The sequence below is a fragment of the Zosterops lateralis genome, assembly GCF_965231275.1.
Source record: "Zosterops lateralis genome assembly, chromosome: 4".
In the NCBI taxonomy this organism is placed as follows: Eukaryota; Metazoa; Chordata; class Aves; order Passeriformes; family Zosteropidae; genus Zosterops; species Zosterops lateralis.
Genome location: NC_139765.1, coordinates 30064728 through 30076741, shown reverse-complemented (window position 1 = coordinate 30076741; position 12014 = coordinate 30064728). Strand labels below are relative to the sequence as shown.

The window sequence follows — 12014 nt, the reverse complement described above, 5'->3', positions numbered from 1 at the left end:
TTATCTCCCTCTAAGGCTGGAAAGAGCTATCATTGGACTCTTTATCAAGTTGCAGCACTACAGCAGGTTCTGTCTTTGTTGATATTGCAGCCACCTCAAGCAACAACTCCAGCCAGTGCAGTGGTGGGGATCTCAGGCTCTGCTCTTTCTGACATCATTAGTAGACCAGTTTGTCCTGTAAATATTTAAGATAGATCTTCAACATTACAGGCTTAGAAAGAGAAACCTGAAGTAGTGGGCTTTTCTCCCAGGCAGCCCAAAACTGGGAGGACATTTCTTTGGGGCACGCAAGCTTTGCAGCTTGGGCTTTGGAGTTTCACATTGCTTGCTCCCTGATGAGGACTTCATACATTCACACCTAGGAAAAATGTTCCCCAGTGGCAAGTAGCAGTGGCCCTAAAATATAAGGTGGCTTTTAAACCTAACTCAGGTTCATTTTCTCAGGTCTTCCTGAGACAATTTAAACAGCAGATAAATAAGAGCCCTACTTGATATGATAGCATGGCCACAGCATCTGGAATGGTAAGCAGCAATGCCGAAAGTGAATCTGGAGGGGCAATGGAATTTGCCCTGTAGAGAGCTGTCCTTGTCTTGGCTGGGATAGTGTTAATTTTGTTCCTAGTAGCTGGTATAGTGCTGTGGTTTGAATTTAGGATGAGCATAATCTTGATAACACACTGAATTTTGCTTGTTGCTAAGCAGTTTGCATTAAGTCAAGGATTTTCTGTCTCTCACCACCACCAGCAAGGAGTCTGGTGGGCACAAGAAGGTAGGAAGGAACACAGCCAGAACAGGTGACCCCAGCTGACCCACAGGGTATTCCATACTATATGATGTCATGCTCAGTATATAAACTAGAGGGAAAGTTGGCTGAGGGGGTCTCTGCTCTGGGACTGCCTGGGCATTGGCCAGCATTCTGTGAGCATTCTGCACTACTTGTTTTGTATATTGTTATTTTTTCCCCTGCTGTTTCTATTCTATTAAACTGCTTTTATCTCAAACTACAAACTTTATTTTTTATTTCCCATTTCTCTTCCCCATCCCCCAGGAGAGAGTGAAGAGTGGATGAGTAGCTGTGTGGTTTAGATACTTGCTGGGTTAAACCATGACAAGAGCCTTTATACTGCCCTTGTTCTCACTGAGTAAGAAACTCATCTTTCATTAGTCCCTGTCTCCTTACAGTCAGCTAATTATGCAGAAAACTGTTTGCTACCTCCTAGCCAGAAAGAAGCTGAAGCCTAAGGCATATTTTCTTTGTCTTCAGCAGTGGTGTGAACAAAATGAACAATGCAAGAGGTTGCATCTGCCAGAGCTGCTGGTTGCTCCTCTGCATCGACTGACACGGTATCCTCTCCTCCTCAACAACATCTGGAAGAGGAGCACTGATGAAACAGAGAAAAGTTTTATCCAGTCACTTAAAGAGAAGGTGGAAAAGTCTATAAGTAAGTACCAAAGGTTAAAAGTCAAGTAAGCAGTTACAAGTTAGAAAGTTACATGGCTTTTTTGTGAACGTCCTTTGAAGTCTGAATTGGTCAAGTGTCTCTGCAGAAAAGCAACAAGGATGTTTGTGCCTCCTGGCCCTCATTCTGTAGGGAATGCTTTGGGCCACCAAATGATTGTGGGAATGATTGTGCTGCCAAAGCCTCTCTGAGCAATGTCACAGGACTCCCAAATCAGTGAGTCACTTGTATTTTCTCAGAATCATCTGCAGTGACAGGCAAACAATTAAAAGCAGATCCCAAATTGGAACATATCAGGAAAGAGCTCAAACAAAGAAACCTTTCAGTTGGATTTATGTCTAAGGAGGATTTTTTTAGGGCTGATCCTTAATAGGATAAATTTGCGCTCACAAGGGGAATATTGTGTCCACGACCTTTCAGTAATGACAGGGTCCTACTCTGTAGTTGTCTCAGCTACAGATTTTCTCTAGCTATTGTAAAAAACAAGTGGCTGGTCCAGACGTAATTTTTTTCCCTGCATTTTGTTTTAAATATATAATATTTATATATTTAACATATGTAAGGACAGCAGTTTTAGGTGTGGCCCCAAAAGACCATGGGAGGTCTGGAGAGTATTGCTGGCAGGATAAATAGGTCCTTCCAGAAATCAGACACCTCTGGATCAAGGAAACCAAAGATAGAAGGGTGACCCCTCTTTACTCACAGACACCTGACAAAGATCTGCCTTCATTTTTTGATCAGTGAACCAGGAATATAAAGAACAGTTGTAGCCCAAGCACTCTCTTTCTGGGGGAGTGGGGGTGGGAGGTATGTGTCTGAAACCATTATCTGCAATATCACTCCACTCAAAGACTTGAAATTTAAGTTGCAGGTCCATTAAAGGTTTCTCCATAATGCCCTTGAATCAGCAAAGACACAGTCCCCATTTTTCACATTTTGAGGGACCTCCACCTCAGTCATTTTTGGCAATACTTCCTCTGAAATTAATTCTCATTAATTTCAATGGTCTTTTTATCAGGCTGTATATAATGAAAATTATTTTTCTCTCACTTACCAGACAGTTTAGAATGACAGGACTTTTTTTGAAGACGTTTTTAAGATTACAGCTTAATTGAGTTTTATATGATTTCTGGTTCCCCAGACAGATTAGTAAACACAACCTTTTCATCTAGCAGTGAATTTAAGCATCTTTGAATGCAAGAACTGAAATTCTGTCTCTGCTAATCTAAGTAGAGTTTAGGCATTTTTTTACAATGAGATCAAGATTTCATCTGGGACCTCACATGTGAGGTACTTCAGCTTTCACTGGAGAAAATCAGTATCTTCTAGAAACAGGACTGCTTTTGCCAGCCCTGGCAGTAACTGGTGTTTCACACATTTCAGGGGATCTGGAAGGTAAAGTTAAGTGGTTGGACAACTTTCAGAAGTTCAGGCAGCTGCAAGAGGTCATAATCTGGCCTCAGGTCTGGGATCGTGACAAAAGGTTCTTTGTCCCAGAGGTAAGCAGATTTTAAAGGCCTTTTTTTTTTTCTAGAGGAGGGCTTAGTTTCCTATCTGTCTCCATAGTGTGATCTAAAGTTGGCTGGTTGTCTGTATTCTAGTCAGTGGGGATGGCTCTGCTCTAACAGGAACAGCTGCAGCCTGTGTAAGAGCTGTAGCTGAACACACAGAGTGTGTGTTGGATGGCAGCTCTCAGTTAGCATCCAAGGGATGGCAATGATACAGTCCAGGAGGACTCTCCCATATCTGCTTTTAGGGGATGGAATGAAACGGATAAATATTACCAGCATTCAATAAAGTAGAAATTATTTGCCTCTTTCATTTCTCAAGCTGAGCCAAAGAACTTTCCGTTTACATTTAAATTGCATTACAAAAAATTAACACAGCATACCTGTATGTGCACATTGCTGCTGTAGTTACCCTGTTACCCAGACAGACTTTAAGCAGTACTATGGTAACATCATCAAGTGGGTCTCATCTCAAAGATTATGTATGTTCACATACAGGGCTGCAAACACTATTAAACTCAATTTGGAAAAGTAAAACCCAGCTTAACATTTCAAAAGCATAAACATATTTAAGCAGTAGCACTGCTGAGGAAACACAGGCATGCTCAGTTATCAGCTGTGTGATGTACTTAGCTTGAGGTAAGAATACACATATGCTCATCTTGTTTAGCTGCTGTTCATCATCCATTATGCATGATTCCCCATTCTCTCTCTCTCTCTCTCTTTTTTGGGTCAAGTGTTTGAAGCAAAACTTAAGAGAAAGCAGCAGTGAAAACATTTTGTCTTCAGCAAACAGACTTCTCCATCATGAAGGGAGGCTGATGCTAGTAGGTAATGTCCTGAATCTCCTGGTCTCCAGAGATAGCTGAACAGAATTAAACATTGTTATGGCAGGTCCAGAATGAACCTCTGCAACAGCATTTGGACAGGTGCAGGAAAGAAAAAGCAACTGTACAGTTTATCGGAGAGAGACTGAGATACAGCCAAGCTGCCAATAGGATGAGTAGTCTGTATGATTGTTTATTGTCCTTTTTCCTAGCAAGCAAGTAGTTGTTTTATCAGAATGAGGTAGCTGCTATAAGGTACAAATTTAGTAGCCAAAATGACAGAGACATATGATTTAGTGCATTTGAGAATGCAGATTGGAGGATGAGTAGTTGTGAACTATACTAGAAATAAGGCTTCTTTGTTAAAAGCATTCTGTCAGGTGCAGTGATTCACAGGTGTGCCTCATCTTAGAAGCAGAAATTCCTTAAAATAATCACACCATAACACTGATATTTTTTGTTTTCCTCCTCAGAAAGCACAAGACTCCTTGACGTCTATCTTTTTTTATTTGAAGATTTCTTACTGATTACCAAAATTAAACGTAACAAAAAGGTAATAATGTCTAGAGATATACATGGTTGCATATATTTTTTACATATATTTTTTAGCTTTTGGAGGGATTTTGAATGTACTTTGGAAGATTGATCTAATGATAAAAATACAAGATGACTAATCAGTATGAAGAACAGCTGATGCTTCCTTATGTGACTAGCAAACCGTAACCCTGATTCAAAAGCCTGCTTCTAGGCTCAGTATGGAACAGGAACACTATTACAGGCATCATTTACATCACAAGACCTTAATATCTTCCTCATGTTGTTCTGATGTGCTGTATTCCTAAAGCTCAGAGAAGTTTCAGGAATGTAAGACTTTTTCTAATGGTCCCTGCAACCTGAGAATTTTTTATCCCAGAGATATCAGAACTGTTGGAAAGAAGAAAAAAATTAAAAGAAAAAAAAAAAAAACAAAACAAAACAAAACAGGGAAAGGCTAAAATTATGGAAGATTGGCTACACTGCTTGTTATCTTCTCTTTGCCTTGATTTCCCCAAGTTTAAAATTGAAATATAATGACTTCTTTTAAGAAAATGTTTCTTGATGAATGATTCCATAGAGTTCTATTGATTATAAACATCTGTGTCTAGACACCAACAGAAGAACTGGATGACCTGAAATTCCTAAAGCTTCAGTGTAGGAGTGCATTTAGCTAATTAATTTTATGAAACTGATGTAAACTGTGTCTAAATGAACCTGTGATAAATCTCCTAACTTTTTGGTTGGTTTGTTTGTTGTTTTTTTTAAGAAGCAGGTGTTCTGCTTTAGAGAGAAAGGAGATAGGAGATAGAGAAAGCATGCAGTGAGAGGTTTTAAACTAGCAGCACCATCTCTTAGCAACGGGGTTGGTGAAGGAAGCAGAAATTCAAGGGACCTGGTACCCTTAGGCAAATCTCTTTGAGGGTTGTCCCACATACATGTGTTGGTGAACCTTCTGGAAAGGGCTGCAACTCATCTGGAGCCCTGGGAAATCTGTCTTGTGCATGTACATGAGGGAAGATGAGGAAACACCCCCAAGGAACGGAGGAAAAACCTGCTATTAAAATAAGGAGAGAAAGGGGGGAAATGCTTTTGGAATGCCTATGACTGTCTTCTGCTTGTGGACTTGCGTTTCTTTTGTAGCTTTTTAATGCAAAGTGTGACCTTGCAGGAGAGCTCCAGGTGCCAGTCAGTTTTTCTAAGATTCCTCAGGCAAATAAGCTGTCTCTGTATCTTTGATACAAGAAAGCATGTAATTTAGAGTTGTTTAGTGCCTATAATTCAGGAGCAGATGTCAGACAACCTGCTAACCAACTTCATTTTCTATTCCCAGAAATATGGAGGCTCAGACACCAGCTTAATCCCGGTCTGTCCTTCCCTCACTCCGGAACTGCAGTCTTTCATTAGAGAGGGGGGATTTTGCACAGTCCTAGACCAGCCTATCCCACTAGACAGACTCATACTGAAAAATGTTGAACCTGTCCAAGTTTCAGGTATGTGCCTGCATGCCCTTGAATGTCTTCATAAACACCATGTCAATGCACTGTGTGTGTGGCAGCGTAAGGACAAGCTGCTGTTTGCCCACAAACCACCCCCAGATGCCTGGAGTGTGAACACTGGTGCCTCAGCACTGCTTGGCTTCACAGCTCTGCTCCTGCTGTGAGGAATGAGCCTCAGAATGAGCTCAGACTTCACAGCCCAAGCCCCCTGCTGCCAGCAGTGACTCACACACCAGTGACTGTCACCTGTTATCCATTCAACCCAAAGGAGCTATTAAGACTCCAGTGACTTCTTTCTCACAAGCCAAGCATTCCCTTGTCCTAATATCTATCTATCTATCTATCTATCTATCTATCTATCTATCTATCTATCAATATGCTCTATCAAATCCTGGGCATCTTTCCCAAGAACATTTTCAGTTCCATACTAGTTATGCAGCATTTTTTCAGCTGTACCACTACATTGTTCTCCTGGGTGTCCTCCCACATAAACAGCAGCCATTCACAAGGAGGCTGGAAAGGAGATTTATCTCTTGCTATTGCTCCTACTCACATCTCCACTAGTTCTTGAAAGGATGGAAATCACCCACCATACATCAATGCTTCCCTGCTCTCAGACATCCAAATGCATCACTGGGGAATACGCCTCCTGTACCTGCTGCTGTGCAGTTGGGTGTAGAGTGAAGGAGGGCTGACTGCCACAGAGAGTGACCAGCCTTACCCTGCCAAAACAAGGTTCCTGAAGTCACCAAATCAGATTTTGGGGAGCAGGCATGAAACATCAGGCCTCCCCTTGGTCCAAGTCACTGACACAGCAGACTCTCACACACCTCACCTTGGTGGTGAATGGTGCCACATCTAGCTAGTGGCCAGTCACTAGTGATGTTCCCCAGGGCTCAGAATTGGTGCTGGTCCTGTTTAACACCTTTATAAAAGACCTGGATGAGGGGAGCGAGGGAACCCTTGGTCAGTTCATAGATGGCTCTAATTTGGGTGGGAGTGTTGATTCACTGGGAGGTAGGAAGGCTCTGCAGAGAGATCTAGACAGGCTGCATCGATGGGCTGAGGCCAACTGCATGAGATTTAGTAAGGTGAAGTGCTGTGTGCTGCACTTCAGTCACACCACCACCACGCAGTACTATGAGCTTGGCAAAGAGTGGCTGGAAAGCAGCCCAGATGAAAAGGACCTGGGGGTGCTGGTAGACAGCCAGATGAACATGAGCCAGTGTATGCCCTGGTGGCTAAGCAGCCCAATGGCATCCTGGCCTGTATGAGCAATAATGTGGCCAGCAGGACTAGGGAAGAGATCTGTACTTGGCACTGGTAACATCACACCTAAAATTCTGTGTCCAGTTCTGGGGCACTCACTACAAAAAGGACATTGAGAATCCACAGTATGTCCAGAGAAGAGCAGTGAAGCCAGGGAAGGGTCTCAAGAGTAAGTCCTAAAAGGAGTGGCTGAGGAATCCAGGGGTGTTTAGCCTGGGGAAAAGAGGAGACATCATCACTTCCTAAATAACCACCTGAAAAGAGACTGTAGCCAGGTGGGGGAGCAGCCTCTACTCCCAGATAACCAGCAATGGGACAAAAGGAAATGGCCTTAAACTGTACCAGGAGAGGTTCAGGTTGGACACCAGAATTGTTTCACAGAAAGGATGGTTAAGGATTGGAACAGGCTGCCCAGGGAGGTGGTAGTGTCAGCACCCCTGAAAGTGTTCAGGAAATGACTGGAGGTGGTACTTAGTGCTGTGGTCCAGCTGACACGGTGGTGTTCAGTCAAAGGCTGGACTCAATGATTTTGGCGGTCTTTTCCAGCCTAAATGATTCATTAATTCAGCCTAAAACTGTCAAGATCCCAGTAGCCTCCTCTATCAAAGAGAACGAAAAGAAATACAAATCTCTGGGCTCCAGGGTCATCCTAATCCTAAAGACTGAGCAGAAAAGCTACAGTGCTCTGTGAGAAAGCAATAGATATGGAAAATAAACCTAGAGTCTGTAAAATTTACGATAACTTTGAAACACATTCACTGAGAGTATTTAGCATTCAGCATCAATGCTGAGAGGATATAAAGGTAGGCAATAAAAGGCAAATTACTAAAGATGAGATAAGGGGATGAAAACAAAGAATAATAACCTTTTTTAAAACATGTTCCAGGCACTGTCTGCCTGCCTAAATAAGCCCCCTACCAAACCAGCAGAAATGGAGCAAACAGCCACTACTTGCCTGCAGGGTGGAGGGGAGGGCAGCCCCACACCCTGCGTAAGCCCAGGCTGAATGCAAGGGCAACAGCTCCTGGGTGCTGGACAAGGCAGTGCAGCCACCCTCCAGTTTGCACCTACTAATAGATTGACCATAAAAACCATAATGGAGATGGAAATAATATTTTTGGATTTTTTTGCTTTTCCCACGCCAGCATTTCCCATAGAGATTCCTAAGCAAGTTCTTTCTATCTCTGTGATCCAGCTGCAATCATAAGAATAGAAAAAGCTGCCTTCTGTATTCCATAGTCTACTCTGTCCACTGGTTATGATCCTTCCCCGCACCCTTGACCTCATTGCTTGACTTCTCTCCCATACAGTCTTACCAGCTTTATTACAGCAGTCTCTGTTACTCACTTGTAGTCTTATAACGTCTTGGAAGTCCCATCCTAATACGGGACCCCTTGGGGTGAGGTACAATAAAAACAGTGAGAAAAATTACCATAGGGAGACTGCAGTTCAGATTCCCACTATTCTGTGTAAAACAACAAGCAAACATTCCAATGTCAACAGAAAATGTCCCTTTGCAGGATAAAAAATAATATTTAATATTGTCTGGAATGTGTGACCTTGGGGAATGTTGCCAATATATCTGCAGTCTCAAAGAGACTTTTATTACTGGTGGCACTAAAAGATTAGTTAACATGTTCTCATAAAGCTCATGTGATCCATCACATTAATCAAAAATGAAATCTTGGTTTTTGATCTAGCAAGTACTTTGGCATCACTTAGTTTGCTGAGGGTTGACATCACTTTGAAAATAAACAAAGCTCAATGCAAGTAGTAGAAAAAAAAAAAACATGTTGCAATATCCTAGAAATACCCTTTTGGCAACAGGCAGGATAATTATACAGGATAATTCTTATCCAAAGCCTTCTATGCATTAGTGAAGGGATAGAAGATAAAATGGTGTTTTCATAACACCAGGAAGGTACCCCAAAAGCAGAACTATCTGCAAACACCATGACCTTGTACAAGAGATATAATTTTACATGTAAATATAATAGTAGGAACCCAGGTCTGAAGGTTGCAAGCAGCAACATAGTTTCTGACTAGAAAATCACTAGCCAACATAAAGCCCTCCCTTTATTCCAGATGTGTGACATGGCTGTCACCTTGTCCCCTTACAGAGAAACACACTACATGATGCTCACAGTCATCTTCAGGAACAAAAGTCTGGCAGGAAACAGAGGCAACATGCCTAGCTGCTAGCAGCCAACCAGGGCATCCCCAGGAGCACCAGCTCAGGCACATGCCCAGGGAGAACCCAAAGCCAGCAGTAGCCTGAGTGCAGCCACTTCCCCATGTGCCAGCCATCATACGGATTTACTTAAATAAAATAAATATGGGACCTCTTATTAGTTTTTGATATTTGTTTTCTTCTAACTTCAGCTACGATTTAGGCCACTTTGAAGGGAAATATTTCTTAATGATCTTCAGGTAGACTCAAAAGCACCTGAGCTGCACCATGATGAAGCAATTAAAAATAAAACAAATGCAACTAGAATTAACTTTGAAATAAGAAACCTTTCTACATGACAAAGTTAACTCACCATGTGAGGGTCCAACTGCCCTTTCAGAAATCAGAAAAGATGCTTGCATGTTATCGTTTCTTCCATCATAATCAATGTGATATAAAATTGGACTGAAGTTGTATGAGTTGTATTTATATCACTTCTTTACATTTGTCCAGTCTTCAGCCTGCGAAATGCTTTTCTAATTCAGCATGAGAACAGATATCAGCAGTGCATAGCAGTCTTCTTGCTACAAGCTCAGACAGAGACTGCCAAGGTAGGTAACATTTCTTTTTTTTCTTCTTTAATTACACAACTATGCTTTCCTTAAAGGAGGGTGGCAGCCTAAAAGTGGTCGTGCTGTGATAATCTCTTACAGTTGTGACACTTGACCAAAACCAAAACAAAACAAAATAACACCCCAGTGCTCTGGCTCACATATTTGTTACAGAATTTTTGCTGCTGAACATGTTCCAGTTTTCTATCAGGGTTGATAGCAGCTCATATTTTTGTTGAAAAACATTAACAATTCTGATTGCTAAGAAAAAAAAAAAAAATCATTTCTTGTGTCACAGAAGATGGTCAGCCCCTCCAGAGAAGTCAACACCAAAACAACACCCTCCCCCTACATCCAACTCACATTCTGTAGTACTCAGATCAGAAAACTGTCTCATGCTCATCTATTCACAACATGACTGAACAGATGGTATGATTAATTGCACTCTTCTATAAATTTACCCCTCATTTTCACACCATGTCACATTTCTAGTATCAGCACTGGGTATAACATCTGAAAGTGTGTCAGGCACTTCGCAGTATTTTGCTTTCTCATGTAAGTTGAATTTCCCTCTCTAATACATAATGTACAGAAATTTGACCACCACTAATACTAATCTTTCAAGTAAGTGGTGGGAGACTTTTTCTAACAGAAGCACTGAGTGAATTCTTTCCAGTCACTGGCTGGTATTTGGAATAGCTATCCACTCAAGAAGTCATTACTTTATCCTGTTACTGAAATATGACCTTTCCTTTCCAAAACTGCTTTCATACCAGGGCTACCATCTTCTCAATACCACAGAATCATAGAATAGTTTGGGTTGAAAGGGCACTTTAAAGGTTTTAGTCCAAAGCATAAATCCTTTTAGGGTTAGTCCAACATCTAATCATAGTAATTCAGAGACAACTCAACTTCTGTGACCAGACTACCTGGACTAACAGAGAGAAGGAAATTATATATTTGGAATTATCTCTCCATCACCCCATCCTCATACCTGGATGACAGCAAACATAGACCTGAATGCTGTCAGCATGATAATAGAAACTGAAATTCAGTTGGCAGCACATGGCAGATCTTGGAGGGGGACAGAACTTGTGATGCTGATAGGAGCTGATAGGAGCTGCAGTTGTCTCGATCAGAAAAATGAGGAACCCAAACTGCAGGGACAGCATTAAGCTAATTACTCAGAAAGGGTTGAAATAGCCTGCAACAAACTTCAGCATTACAAACAGAGCATTAAAATCCTACTTTCCAACCAAAAATGGAAATATTCACTGGAAATCCCCGGCCCCAGACACAGATTCCAGCAGCATGTAGTGGCCTGAACAACTGGGAGAGTCTCAGTTGTGGGATAATTCATGTTTCCTTCAGCAATTATGAGCACAAGCCTGAAGAGAGAATAAAACTAAAGGCTCTGGATATTAATGCATCTAACTTACTGGAAATTTCTTAGGTTCTCTTAGTTTACATATATTTTTTCTTTTTACAGAAAGCATGGATGTTACAAATAGAAACAGCAATCTCCAATTACATCACGCAACATGAAACCAAGAAAAGTACTGCTTTCTGCTTCCCTGTTGAATCCTCTGAAATCTAAAAATGTCAGCATTGCACTGACAGAGCCAGTGGAAGACTATTATGGTGATAATATAGTTATTTCTTTGAGAATGTTTTAGGTCTCTGAAACTAACAGATTTCTGACCTGACAAAAAGTATGGCGCATAGACCACACCATGTAGGAATAAAGTGGAGGAGGGGAATGAGCCATGCAACAAATGTATTGCTTCTAGATGCTTCTTCGCTTCACCTAGGGAAGGCTCTTGCCATCCAGGGAAGCTTTAATATAGCTTGTCATTTCCTAGAAAGCATGACAGGGAAAACACTGTGTCGGTAAGGACAACTCATTCACCAGAGAAGTTTAGAAGGGTTATTGCATCATTCAAACTGTATTAAAAAATTTCATTAAAATTAGAATTGTGTAGCCACAGCTTCTGATACTTACGTGTCTCTACCCACTAACCCATAATACCATGGTTTTTAAATTAATACTGAGCATGTGTATATGCGTATACCTATGTATGCACTTACCTGCTCCAGTGCTCTCCAGATACAGCCTGGCCACTGTAATACACAAAT

The 12014-nt window shown here is 41.5% G+C and overlaps 1 protein-coding gene across 1 annotated transcript in view; it reads left to right on the top strand.

The window, feature by feature from the left end:
* PLEKHG7 (pleckstrin homology and RhoGEF domain containing G7) overlaps positions 1 to 11475 on the top strand; it is a gene marked incomplete at both ends in the record, with an annotated part of 29656 nt that extends 18181 nt beyond the window's left edge. The window contains 7 exons of the mRNA XM_083860472.1: positions 1268 to 1442; positions 2844 to 2959; positions 3706 to 3799; positions 4269 to 4348; positions 5663 to 5822; positions 9781 to 9878; positions 11368 to 11475. Coding sequence (XP_083716598.1) covers positions 1268 to 1442; positions 2844 to 2959; positions 3706 to 3799; positions 4269 to 4348; positions 5663 to 5822; positions 9781 to 9878; positions 11368 to 11475 — 831 coding nt within the window. The remainder of the gene's footprint in view (positions 1 to 1267; positions 1443 to 2843; positions 2960 to 3705; positions 3800 to 4268; positions 4349 to 5662; positions 5823 to 9780; positions 9879 to 11367) is intronic.
* Positions 11476 to 12014: the final 539 nt, after the last annotated feature.